The sequence below is a fragment of the Plenodomus lingam genome (assembly GCF_022343315.1).
Source record: "Plenodomus lingam strain CAN1 chromosome Unknown contig_9, whole genome shotgun sequence".
In the NCBI taxonomy this organism is placed as follows: Eukaryota; Fungi; Ascomycota; class Dothideomycetes; order Pleosporales; family Leptosphaeriaceae; genus Plenodomus; species Plenodomus lingam.
The window spans coordinates 596,105-609,636 of NW_027093973.1; the positions used below are offsets into that span (position 1 = coordinate 596,105).

Sequence of the window (13,532 nt, forward strand, 5' to 3'; positions counted from 1 at the left end):
AGTACAGCGCCTTCAAGCAAGAAAGTAGTAGACAAGATTCATGCGGCAGCCAAAAATATGACGACTAGTTTGTGTCCAAGTGCCCACAAAGGAACACATTGTCTAAAACAATGCCCCAATGTAGCAATTCCTTCTACATGTAGAAACATCAGTAAAATACACCGAAACGCGCAAATCTCCGGTCAATGCGGCCGAGCAGGTACCACAACCGTTTCAGAAGGACAGGCATCAGCAAAGCTATGACACAAAGCTTGAATCACGGCACAAGACACCCTGCTTTGGAGCGAGAATATAGTGACATCTCCTCTAAAACAGTCAGACTTTAGTTTTTCATTCTCGAGAGTGAAGCTCCTTCCCGTGGATGCACTTTATAATATCGAGTCGACACCGAAGCTAGCTTTGCCAACATCGTACCGGTACGCCATTGGTGGAAATTCTAGATTCAATCTCCCCACGGCGCTCAAGGTCGCCATGAGCGAATGATGCGCACCCCGCGTTTGGAAATGTATGAAGTCCTGGGTAGTCAGTGGAGGCATACCCCTTTGAGCTTAATCTGTCATCCCAGGCGATTCTGCGGTTGACGTCCCCACGTTCCATAACTACCTGTCTTTCGGGATTTCCATATGAATACGGCCCGGGAATGGGAAATGATGTCCGCATAGCCAGCCCTCTTCCCTGTCAGAGGGAGACAGCGGTCGGGCTGTGAAGAGATATGTAGAAGGAGTCGGCCAAGCTCTCTTGGAACTTAAGCATCTAACCTACTGTCTTGGGTCCTCCATTCTGCTCTTTACAAAACAGCCTCTCCGGTCGAGCGTGGACACCAATCATGCGTCTCGCCATCATCGTAGCTGGCCTTCTCCAGGCATGCCTCGCCAAATCGTCAGTCAGTCGTAAAGCATGCCAAAATCACTCCGCGAAACCATTAGACGGATGTCCCAAGGGCACTCTACTCGTCGGTCCTGGACAGCACTTCACCAGCGTGCAGTCCGCCATCATCAGTCTCCCCAAGGACACCTCACCCCATCATATTCTCGTCCTAGCCGGCAACTACACCGAACAAATCAATGTCACGCGTCCCGGACCCGTCTACCTCTATGGCGAAACCGATAACCCAGATGACCAGAAAAAGAACACGGTAAATATCATCTGGCGCAATGCCACCGGCTCAGCAGCCAACTCCACGCTCGACAATGCCTACACGTCCGTATTGACTGTGGCTCCCACTTTCAACGCCAGTGCCACTGGAAGCGGACCCAATGGCAGTCCCGTAGCCAAAGACACACCCTTTGGAAACACAGACTTTCGGGCCTACAATCTAAACTTCATCAACGACTACAGGCCCTACGTCTCAGGCCCCTCGCTCGCAGTCTCTGTGAGCTATGCAAACAGCAGCTTCTACTACTGCGGATTCTATTCGTATCAGGATACGGTAAGCTTGAACAACCAGGCCCCAGATCCCGCGGCCTGATGGCTGGTGGGTATAATGTATAGTATAGTACTGATGTATATATCCCCCAACCCCAGGTCTACGTGGGCAAACTCGGCAACGCCTACTTTTACAGGAACGAAATCGCCGGGATAACCGACTTCTTATACGGCTTCGGCACCGCCTGGATCCAATCCAGTCTCTTGACACTACGAGGTTGCGGCGGCGGCATCACAGCCTGGAAAGGCACAAACACGACGTTTGCCAACAAATACGTACGTTGCTTGACACACTGCCTCTCCCTGACCTAAACACCCCCAACACACCACTAATCCCCACCCCAGGGCGTATACATCCACAACTCCAACATCGTCAAAGCAAACGCCAGTCTCTCCATCCGCGGAAAATGTGCCCTCGGCCGCCCCTGGAACGAGCAACACCGCTCCCTCTTCGCAAACTGCTACATGGATGACTCCATCCAACCCGGCGGCTACATCCGCTGGAGCACCACGGACCCGCGCATCAACGCCAACACGACCATGGCCGAGTACAAGAGCTATGGGCCCGGTTGGGACGAGAAGGCGCGGGTGGCGGGGAATACGACGGCGGTGTGGGGGGAGAAGGAGATGGAGGGGTGGAGGGGGGTTGGGGATGTTTTTCAGTTTCCGGGGGAGGGGAGGGGGGGGAACGTTGGGTGGATTGATAAGGAGGTGTTGGTTGAGGGTGGGATGGTGGGGTTCAAGGGCGGGGTAGAGGGGGGAGAGTGATGGCTGGGTAGGGGGGGAGTGATGGCAGGGTAGGGGGGGGAAGTGATGGCTGTGTAGGAGGTGGGAGTTCTGATGATTTCAAAGTAGCAGGCAAAAGGATTTCTCGGAGCAGCAGGCCAGGCTAGGGACTTGTCAAACTAGCAGTCGACAAGCCAGTGTTCCATTCGAAAGACAGTCACTAAGCCATCGAAAACCCGTAATCTCCAATATCGAAATCCGGCTCCTCGGGGCTCCTCGGAATTCAGGATAATCCATAATTCTCCCTGTACCCCAATACGTCCTATCAAAAGCCTGGAAATGTACATACCGCGTAGGTGATGTCACAGCCAGCTCCAGACGAGATGAATTTGACACTTTGAAAGAAAATCACGACACTCCTGGCGTGTTGTGATGAAACCAGGTATCCATCAGGGAATATCCAAACACCAAAAAATGAACATGAACATGAATATTACAATGGCGGTAGCCGTAGCAGTAGGTTGGGGAAAGAAACCCCCAACTATAAACTCCTTCCCCTTCCCCTTCTCCAACTTCTCCCATCTCCCTTCCACTCAACCTATATACCCTCCTCTTACTATGCAAAAAGCAAACAGCAAACAGCAAACCAAAAAAAAAAACTCCCATTTCACCCACAAACCCCCGGAAAAAAAAAGACCCAGGCACAAAGCCCAAACAACAAACTCCATCCCCCCACGAAACCAAACCCAAACCCATCCCCAAACTCACTGTTCCAACAACCCCCTACATGGCCACAAGCGCCAAAATGGCCACCACAACAGCCACCACACTCCCACCCAGCCGGTTTAAGCCCCCCTCGGGCGCCGAACCCGTCGCAACCGACGAACCACCCTGTGTAAACCCAGTCTGGACATCACCCCCTTGCGTCGCGCCGCCCGTCTGCTGAGCGGGATTAGCGCCGGCGCCGCCGGCGGCCTGATCAGCTGCAGGCGTCTGTTCGACCTGGTTGGCGGCGCCGGCACCGGGATTGCCACCCGGCACCATGGCAATGCTATTGGTAGGCTGTGCGTCGCCGCTCTTTGGGGGTTCGCCTGGGTTTTCGCCGGTGCCCATGAGGGAGCCGAGGATGACCTCGTCGTCGGTGATGGCGACGGTATTGTTCGTACCAGCCTCGTCGGTGTATTTGTAGGTTTTGCTGCCCTTTTTCTGCGCGTTGGGGGGTGGGTCGTAGCATTCGACCGTGACTTCGGAGAAGCGGGCGTAGTAGTATCCGTTTTCCATGTACGGGCTGTTCCAGTCGATTTCGCCGCCCGCCCATTCTATGGTGCCTTTTTCGTTGGTGGGGAGGCCGGCGGGCCAGAGGGAGAGCATGATGCGGGCGGGGGTTTGGGGGTAGTCGAAGCGGTTCGACGTGGCGTTCCAAGTGTCTTTGCGGTTTAGGGTGCGTTGGTCTTTGCCGTTGATGGACCAGGTGAGCGAGTCTGTGGTCCAGTCTATGCAGTATTCATGCATGGTGGAGGCCGTGTCTTGGTCGGGGACGGTGAGGTTCTTGCCATTTGTGTCTATATGAGTGTTAGTGGTGATAAGAAGACAATGGGGGGACAGAAGAATGGGGAAAAAGAAGAATGGGGGGACAGAAGAATGGGGAAAAAGAAGAATGGGGGGAAAGAAGAATGGGGGGACAGAAGAATGGGGAAAAAGAAGAATGGGGGGAAAGAAGAATGGGGGGACAAGGGAAGAAGGGAGGGGGGCTAGTCAACATACAGACTGTGACACCCTGAGAGTAAAAGTTGGACTGCACATGTCCGGTGTCCACACCGACCCACTCGAAATCGATTTCATCCTTGACATCCGACATGAGGATAAAGGCTGTAACGACACCTTTGCCCTGTGCGGTAGAGAGCTTGGAGCAAATCTTGCCGTACCAGACGTAGTGTGTTGATGCGAGGAGGGTGCCGACGGTGCCTTGGGCCATGGTCAAGAGCGTCGACTTTTTGCCATTGGGGTCCGTGTAGATGGCGGGCATGCCCTGCGACTGCCAGTTGATCTTGGAGGCATCGCCGAGGTACTTGTCAATGGTCTGCACGTCGTCGAGAGAGTCGAGCGTGTAGGTGCCAGACTTGCACACTGGGCCTGGGACACACGAGTCGAAGGAGTGGGACATGAGCGGATCGCATCCTCCCAGACAGAAAGCGCCGACACCGCAGTCGCCATAGACTAGAAAGAGTTGTCAGCGTTGCGCTTGTGTTGTGCATCTCACTCTGCTACTACGTACGGGAGCAGCAAGGCGTGTCTTGAGGACAATGGCTGTCTTTTGTGCACTTTGCGCCGGCAGCATATGCAGTGCGCACCAGGGCTGCAGCGGCCAATGCAGCCGAGAAAGCGGTGCGAACCATGTTTGCGACGGGCTGGGCAGAGGTTGAATGTCGTGTAAGGGTGCTAGAATGCGGAGTGCAGCTGTCACAATGCAGGCGACCACTTTGGTCTTGGTCGAGCGAGGCAAGCGCAGTCCAAATCCAAAAGCTCTCCAACAGGGCTCCCAGAAAGTGGGCTGAACGGGCCAGGCGATGAATCGGAGACCAGTGTAGGGATCCGGGGTTTCGAAAGGCACAGATCCAAGTATGGTGGGCGGGCGGTTCGAGAATGCCCTTTTTCCTCGAGTCGTGCGTGGGGGGTGAGGTAGGCCAGTACTAGTAGCGAGTGGAGTGTGTCGATTCAATGATCAAGGCGAGCAAGGGGGTAGATGGGGTAGGTACGATGGTTTGCTGGTGGGTGAGTTGTATAGTAAGAAGTAGCGACGGTGGGGGATGATGGGGGATCACGGAGAAGGGAAACGAAAGACGGGAGAGGGAGAGGGAGAAAGAGAGAGGGGGAGAGAGAGGGGGAGAGGGAGAGAGAGAGAGAGAGAGAGAGAGAGAGAGAGAGAGAGAGAGAGAGAAGAGGGGGGGTGTGTGGAGTCAAAGTGGAGTGAAGATGAGCAGCAGCAAGGTAGGAAGGAGCAAGTGACAATGACGAGCAGCAGGAGCGGCAGCCCAAGGGTTTCAAGAAAGAGAAAGAAGGAGTCGGTTCAAGGCAGGATAGTAGTCTAACCTTGTGTAGGCTCGCTAGTGTCAGGCCGTTCATATTGGCCCACCCGCTTTCTTGCCTCTGGCTGAAGACATTGTCGAGGCTTGGAAGCCGGGCTATGCTGGACAAAAAGGGTGTGGACGCTACTCTAGTATCCGGATTGACAGCCTTTGCCAAATGCCTCGGACGAACCAGAGGGTCGCATGCACGCGGCCACCCGCCTGAGTGGAGTGTAGGCACACACATTACACATGACACGGTACCGGTACCTGGGGGTATAGTATCGAGCTACTATGGAATTACGAGGGGGACAGCAACTCTAGAGTAGTCTCTCTGCCCTTTGCGACAAAGACAGCCGACCCCCGTCATCCATGCATCCATCGTCCCAAGAGTAGTAGTACATGACACGATATCCCATCGCGACGCCATGACATCTGCATACACAACCTCATCCCCAACGCACTGCAGTCACATGTAGTCCACCCCATCTCCCTCCCAGGCCAGGCCAGGCCAGGCCAGGCCAAGTGACGCAAGCTTACTGTGGAGTCGCCATCGACTCGCAGATGCAAAAAGGGCCTCGGTCCTTCCGGCCCTTTCTCCGCTCGCGGCTGCCAAACTCCGCGAGACAGACTTGACGAGACGCGCTTGTGCATTGCGCTAGTCCTAGTTGGTATTCTATTCTTGGCTTGCCCTGCACCAATCTGCGCTTGACGGGAGACATGGACAAGACCGACTCGTTGCTTGTCTGGTCGGCGACAGTCCAGGCAGCGTACAGTGGAATGGGTGGTGGCATGTCATATGACCATGGGTTTAGCGTCGGGCGACTTGGGCTTTACTCCAAGTGGTTAGAATATCCCTGTAGGTTCAAGTCCACGTCACAGCGGTAAATTTTTATAGTTATATAAACTAGCCTATAGTTAAGTATAAATTAGGGTAATTTAAGTAAGTAAATATAGTTTTTATTACTATCTTTTTTAAATATATTCTAAACCTATTCTTAATAATATATAGGTGTTCCTAAATACTATACTAGAGTTTAGTATAGTAGTACTAGATAATATATCTAAACTAGATAGTAATATTAGAGATAAATTTAGGTAACTGTATAAAGTGCTAGAGGAGGATAGTAGTAGTAGTATTAAGGAAGTAAGTAAAAGTAAATAGAATAAGTTTAGAATAGGTTAGTAATATATTATAGGGGCATAATATATACCTTACTTATAGTAATAGTTAAGTACTACTACTTATACTAGTAATTATTAAGTATATAGCTATTCTCCTAGTATACCCTTAATTATATAGCTAAGGGTATAAGTATATAATACTAGTTTAGTAATATAAAGATAGCTCTTACCTAATAAGAGAAGAGGTGCTTATATAGGCTACACAGGTAACATGTTAAGAACACGTTCTTAAATTATTCTAATTCTAGTAGGTATAATACTCCTGCTAGTCTATCTATCTTAATAGGCCTATAACTTTACTATTCTTTAATAGCTAGCTAGCAAGCTAGTATAAATACTAATACTCTAGGGTAAAAGTGTGTAAGTATCTTAAGAATATATTATAAACGTGTTCTTATTACGTTATTAATAATATATTATATAATTAGATCTAAACCTTAAAAAGTATAGTACCTAAGAAAATTCTATAAAGAGAACTATAAATAAGAAGCTATTATTATAGCCTTATTAAGCGCTTCTCTTTAAGGATTTATAAGGACTACTAGGTGTCTTATTATCCTATAATAAGGACTATAGTAAATTAGGTAGGGAGTGAAACTTAAATATATTTAAAATATATTAATAATAAGTTAGTAAATTATAGAATAGGCTTAACTATATATTAGCTATTAGAACTATAGCCTAATATCTACTACTAGGAAAAAATATTATTTTAGTTAGGTACTACTAGAGGTAGACTCTATATATCTATAAGGTCTTCTAACTAGGGAGATATTAAATCTTTCTAGTAGTCCTGCTTTATATTCTATAGTTAAGCTATAGTTAAGCTAGATAAAGAAGTATAGTAGGTATATTATAACCTATTCCTAATATATTCCTAATATATTCTAGGCGTTAATTATCTATAAGGGTAAGGATCTCTATTTAAAATCCTATGTAAAGTTACCTTCTAAGTAATTATACTAATAGATATAGTAGTAATACCTTTTTTTACTATTATTTCTTTTAGTATATATATATATATACCTCCTCCTCCCTTAATACTATCTAATAGTAATATTAAGGAAGTAGTAAAGGTGTTATAGCCTATACTTACTCTATAGCTTATATAATATAAGTTATTTATAACCTATTATAAATATATTCCTAACTTATTATAGCCTAGTTCTTAAACTTAACCTAGCTCTAAACCTATCTCTAACTTAAAGGTTTCTATTCTATTAAAGAAATGTATATTAGCTTTATAAATAAAGATAAAATCTTACGTATTATAAAGCGTAAAAAGCTTCTATAGTTCCTATTTAAGAGTAGCCTTAGAGGAGTATACTATAAGTAGAGGATAAAGTATTAGGATCCTAAAACTATATATAGTGTAAGAGAATAGGTTTAGAATATATTACTAACACGTTACTATAGGCGTATATATAGCAAATCTTTATATTAAGCTTAGGTAACTTAATTATTTGCCTTTTTAAAGAGCAGGTATTAATTCTATTAGATTAAGACTTATTCTAGATAGATATATTATATAAGAGGTTATATAGGGCATAGGTAGAGATTCTAATAGTAATCTTCTACCTATAGGAAAAGAAGCGTACGTATTAAGAATAGGTTTATAATATATTTCTAATACGTTATAGTTATTATACTTAGCTAAATTATTATAGATAAGGATATAACTAAGATATATTAAGTTGCTATTACTAACTTCTTTTAGAAGTGTAAAGCACTTATAAAAAGATAAGTGTTATAGAGGCATATTTACTTATAGGGATTCTATAGGACTACTATTAATATATATAATAAGTAGATAATAGGCAAGTTTTATAGCGCACTATAACATGTTTATAACATGTTTCTAACTTGTTTCTAGGACTTAGGCGCTATCTCTAGTTAATTAATCCCTACAAGCGTAACTAGCGCTAGCAACTTTAATCTTATATAAGATTTTATTAAGTATATCTATAAAGAAGTATTTATAAAGTATATAAAAGAGAGCTAGATAATACTACCTCTTTATATCTAAGTGAATTACTACAGGTATTAATAGTAGAGGAATACTTTTAGCTTACTAACCTCCTCTTACGTAAGTAAACATATTCTAAACCTATTCTAAATATATTCCTAACTTATTCTTATATAATTAGAACACAAACCCTCTAAAGATACCTAAAACTAGGCAATTTATAAGAAAAACCTAGTAATTACTACTAGGATTATATAATACTATAGTAAAATATTAAAAGAGGTATAGGAAAAACTAGAATCTTATTTAAATATAGCTAAGCAAGCAGGCTAGAAAGGATATAAAACTAGTAAGCATATAAATATTCTTAAGGCTACTTAGAAGTAAGTTTATAACCTATTCTTAACCTATTAGAATTATATAAGTAATATTATATAGTGTATACTAGATAGATCTATAGGATATAAAAGAGTTTAAAGCCTAGAGTAAGTTTAGAATACGCTATAACTATAGAACTCCTAATAGGCTTAAGTAAAGGTACCTTAAAAAGCTTTAGAGGGGAGAAAGTAAGTCTTACGCTAGCGTTATATATATTTACTAATTAAAACGTGTTTAGAATATATTTAGAATATATCCTATAATAATAATAATACTCTAGATAATAATAAAGTAAGTCTTGCTATATCTAACTTAACTAGATATATCTTAGTCCTAATAAGAAATAAAAGAGCACGCTTAAAAGCCTAAAGCTAGAGGGCAAGTAGTAGAGTAGTATTAGAAAGAAGTTTACTAGCCCCTTTTCTATCTTCTCTACTACTAGGCTCTTCTCCTCTACTAATAGTAACCTAAAGGTATGCTTTGCAAAACACGTTTATAACACGTTCCTAACTTATTATTAGTCTATAACTATAAACTTTATAATAAAAGGCTCTTCTTAGTAATTAGGCTCTAAAGGAGAGAAAAGAAAAGCTAGAGGTAGATAAGGAAGAACTTGTATAGAAAAAGGCACTATTTAAATTATAAAAGGTATAGTTTAAACTTAAGAAAGAGATAGCTACTTTTTATATAAGGTAGGGTTAGTTTATAAATATAATAACTAGTTCCTAACTAGTTCTTAATATATTCTAGTCTATTATATAAGTATATATAAGTAGATAAATATATATTCTTTCTTCTTCTCTTTCTTCTTCTTTCTTCTTACACTTTATAAGAACTTTTTATATTTAAGAGTTTAATACTATTTTACTATCTATCTTTCCTAATATTATTAGATATAACTAGTTAATATAGTCTATAAAGATCTTTTAAAGTTAGTATATAATAGAACGCGTTAGGAATACGTTATAAACTTATTCTAATACTAAGTAGGATTTATACTAGTAATATATTAAGCTTAAGTCACTTCTATCTAATACTAGGGCATTCTCTCCTATAATATCCTACCTAAATAATAGGTGTATAGTATTTCCTAGCAAGCTTTTCTACTAGGCTATTTAGGCTAGATTAGGGGTATAGGACCTTTATAGAGTATATATATATATAAGTTAGAACACGTTTATAATATATTAATAACTATTTTAGTGTTGCTTCTCTAATAGAGGTAATCTTATCTACTACCTTAAGAGGTATTATCCTAAGGTTTAAATAGCCCTAGTAAACTATAGCAGAACCACAATACAAGGTATTATAGAAGCAAGGATCTTCTATAGGAGCTTAATAGTAAATACTTAAGAATATATTCTAAACACGTTAATAATACATTCTCTGCTAGTAGAGTAGACTACACTAAGTGCCTCCTCTAAGGTTTAAGAACCCTCTAAGATAGCTAGTCTATAATAAGAAGTAGTAGCTAGAGTAGAGGCTAAAGAGGAAGTAGAGAGTAAAGAAGAGGAGTAAATAGTTGCTCCCCTTTACACTATAAATAATATTTAGCGAAAGTAGTAAAAAGGAGATATAAGTCTAGTCTCTTAAAATATATTTAGAATATATTAATAATACGTTATAGCTAGACACCTATAAATACTAGATTCTTCTTTAATCTAAGGGACTACTAGAGCTTTATAATACCTATAAAAGTTAAAAGAAAAAGTTATATACTATTAAAGGACCCTATAAAAGTAAATAGTACTTTACTTTTAGTAGATAGAAAAAAAAAGAGAAGAGTAGAGAGTTTATTTTAGTAATTACTACTACCCCTTTAGGTTATATACTATTATATATTATTTATTAGAACCTATTCTTAATATATTCTTAACGTGTTCCTACTTGTTACTATTATTATCTCCCTCCCCCTCTCTAGTATCTTCTCTATCCTCCCTATCCTCCCTAGGCTCTATAAAAGTATACTACAAGTAGAACTAGGTAGTATTCTAGCAGGAATTAGTAAGGTCTATACTAGTATTAAAGTAATAGTCTTAAAATATATTAGGAATAGGTTAATAATATATTATAAATAACTTACTATAGCTAGGATAATTATAAGTATAGATAGTATAAGGAACCTAATAACCTTAAATTCTTAGTAGGGTAGATATAGTAATAAAGTTAAGCTATAATAAGTTAGTAACGTGTTTTTAATAGGTTCTTATAGGCTATACCTTATTACTATTATAGCTACTATAAGTCTTCTTCTAAATTATATTTAGGAGGGTATTAGTATTTATAGGGGGGCCTATAGTAGCTACTAGCTAGGCTTAGAGAACTTCTATAAAATATATTAATAATAAGTTTTAAATATATTCTAAATAACTTATAGTAAAGAGTATTCTAGTAATTATATATAACCTTTATATAGAAGTCTATATATATTAGTATAATAAGTTAAGAATAGGTTAATAATATATTTACTCTTTACCTTATAGACCTCTATTATAGAGGGCTAGCTAGTCTTTTTAACCCTACTAACCTTATAGTAGGCTATATTAAGCCTATAATCTTTTTTAGTATAGGTATATAAAGTGCCCCTAGTACCTAGAATAGCCTAAGAATATTAGAACCTATTTAGAATATATTTAGAACCTATTCTTACTTTATATAAGGTGCCCTTATTATTAATCTTAGTATAGTAGTAGCGCTCTCTACTCTTTATCTTAACTACCTTATTAAGGCTAACTATAGGCTATACCCTAATATTATCTAGGATATAGCTAAGGGTAAGGTACTATTAATAGTGCTTCTATAACCTATTAAGAACATGTTCTAAACACGTTTTAATCTACTTATATAGGATAAGAGGGATACGTTAGTAATAGGTATAGTAGTAGTAGCTTATAGTATTACTAGTATAGAATATATTTAGAATAGGTTTAGAATATATTGCAAAATCTTATAGTATAATATTTAGTTAACCTTGCTTAGCTAGCTAGTAGAGCTTGGCACAGCCTAACCCTATGCTAAATACGAGTTCACGCAGCGCTAATTCTATGGTTATATGAACTGCGCCCTCGTGGAATAGGGGGCATGTGCAATCGTGAATCTCCACGTGCGCCTTTCCTTTGCCCAGAATGCCCATGTTCATGTCGTCACCATGTCACTCTAGTACACCCTGCTTTCCACTCTACTCTACACGCATCCAACGGTGCCAAACAGTTGCATTCCAGTCTGCAGCTGGGCTCCTCCACGCTGGCTGCACCGCACAAAACACCTTTTTGCACAACCCATCAAACGAAGCAATCCACCCTCCAATCTACCTACACACTCACTCGACCCCTTACCCCTACCCTACCCCCATAGACCCCACCAGCCGCGGCAAGGATTGCGCTAGCAAACTGACCCTTACCAGATATACATACATACATGCATACAGACAAGTAGATGCGCGATCGCCTTGCACGGTTCCAGTCAGCACTAGGAGATATACACCCAAGTACGGCCGGAGCGGGGGTTGGATGCGGGGGATGTTGGTGCAAGGTACATGGTGAATGGGCATGCAACTATCATCCTTCCCGTCAGGTCTCGAGTCTGTTGCTTCCTGCATGGCCTGGCATCACGTGTTGGGCAGGTAGGTACGCTATGGTAGACTGGGTATTCGCGTACTCGAAACAGGGGACTGACAACCATTCGACGGTGAAACCCAGCCCGACAGCCAAGCTAAACTGATGACCCAAAGGCTGCTCAGTCATCCATGAGAAGCTACAAACCTGCAGCCATGCCCACAATGTCCCTCCTTCCCTTCCCCTTCCTCCACCTGCAACCTTCCTATCCCTTCAACAACTGCCCACACACCAGCTTATGCGCCTTCCAATCCTTCCTCTGACACCCAACCGAGCAATACTGCGCCCTCTTGCACTTTGAGCACTGGAGCAGGACCCCACCACCTTGCGCCTGCTTCGCGCCGCACTCAAAGCACGTATCCTTCTTGGCCCCCAAGTCTTCGACACGACGAGGTGCTGTTGTACGCCCAGCCGGCCGATCCTCCTTCTTCTTCTTCTTCTGCTTCTTCTCGCCGTCTTGGGCCAGAAAGGTCGAGGCAAAGGTAACGGCGTCCGGCTCGTCTTTTAGCATGGGCGAGGCGAAGATGACGGGTATGGCGACGCGAACGGCGTGTTGGAGGAGTGGCTTGCTGTTTTTGCGCGTGCCGAGGTAGTTTGCGGGAAAGAGGCCGATGCCGCAGGTGCACATGTATGGCTTGTCGTCATGTGTGGACAAGGGAATACGTCCCGCGGTCTTATACTCGCAGCTATCCTTGTGTTTCCACTGCCGACACCGTTCGGCAAAAGTGGGCAACAGGTGCTTCCAGAGAACCGCCTCGTCTTTCTGGACTTGGATGCCAATGACGTGCTCCCCCCGGGCCGCCAAGAACGTACCTACGGCTTGCATCTCCGGGCCAGAGTGGTGTGGGATAAGCGCGGCGTCGAAGACGACTGTCTGGTTCGAAATGTCCATGCGGATGCAGTCGACGTGGAGAACACCGAAGAAGGTGGTGGGCGTGCAGAATTGGAAGACATGTCCGCGACTAGTCCCATCGAGACCGAACATGTGCGCACACGTGGATTGTAGAGACTCTTTGATGCCGAGATGACCGGGGATATGGATGGCGCCGACAGCGAGCATCATCTCGTATTGCTTGAATTCCGAGGACGACATTGTGATCTTGGGCGAAACAACAGCCTTGAGCCAACCAACTTCTGAAGGCCTCGGATCGGCGTACAGTTTGGGAAGCGAGT

The 13,532-nt window shown here is 43.0% G+C and overlaps 3 protein-coding genes across 3 annotated transcripts; 1 reads left to right on the top strand and 2 right to left on the bottom strand.

The window, feature by feature from the left end:
• Positions 1 to 826: 826 nt before the first annotated feature.
• Positions 827 to 2,193, top strand: IAQ61_010731 (uncharacterized protein; the record flags this gene model as incomplete). Its single annotated transcript, XM_003834691.2, has 3 exons — positions 827 to 1,429; positions 1,525 to 1,701; positions 1,771 to 2,193. The coding sequence occupies 3 exons, from the start codon at positions 827 to 829 to the stop codon at positions 2,191 to 2,193; spliced, it is 1,203 nt and encodes a 400-aa protein (XP_003834739.1).
• Positions 2,194 to 2,429: 236 nt separating this feature from the next.
• On the bottom strand, positions 2,430 to 5,918 carry IAQ61_010732 (uncharacterized protein; the record flags this gene model as incomplete). Its single annotated transcript, XM_066098905.1, has 6 exons — positions 2,430 to 3,713; positions 3,928 to 4,368; positions 4,427 to 4,841; positions 5,242 to 5,438; positions 5,619 to 5,679; positions 5,757 to 5,918. Coding segments are annotated over 6 exons (2,055 nt in total), but the record flags the coding sequence as incomplete, so codon positions are not given.
• Positions 5,919 to 12,564: 6,646 nt separating this feature from the next.
• Positions 12,565 to 13,452, bottom strand: IAQ61_010733 (uncharacterized protein; the record flags this gene model as incomplete). The annotated part of the gene is made up of 1 exon (XM_066098906.1): positions 12,565 to 13,452. One exon carries the CDS (start codon positions 13,450 to 13,452, stop codon positions 12,565 to 12,567), a length of 888 nt encoding a protein of 295 aa, XP_065951064.1.
• Positions 13,453 to 13,532: the final 80 nt, after the last annotated feature.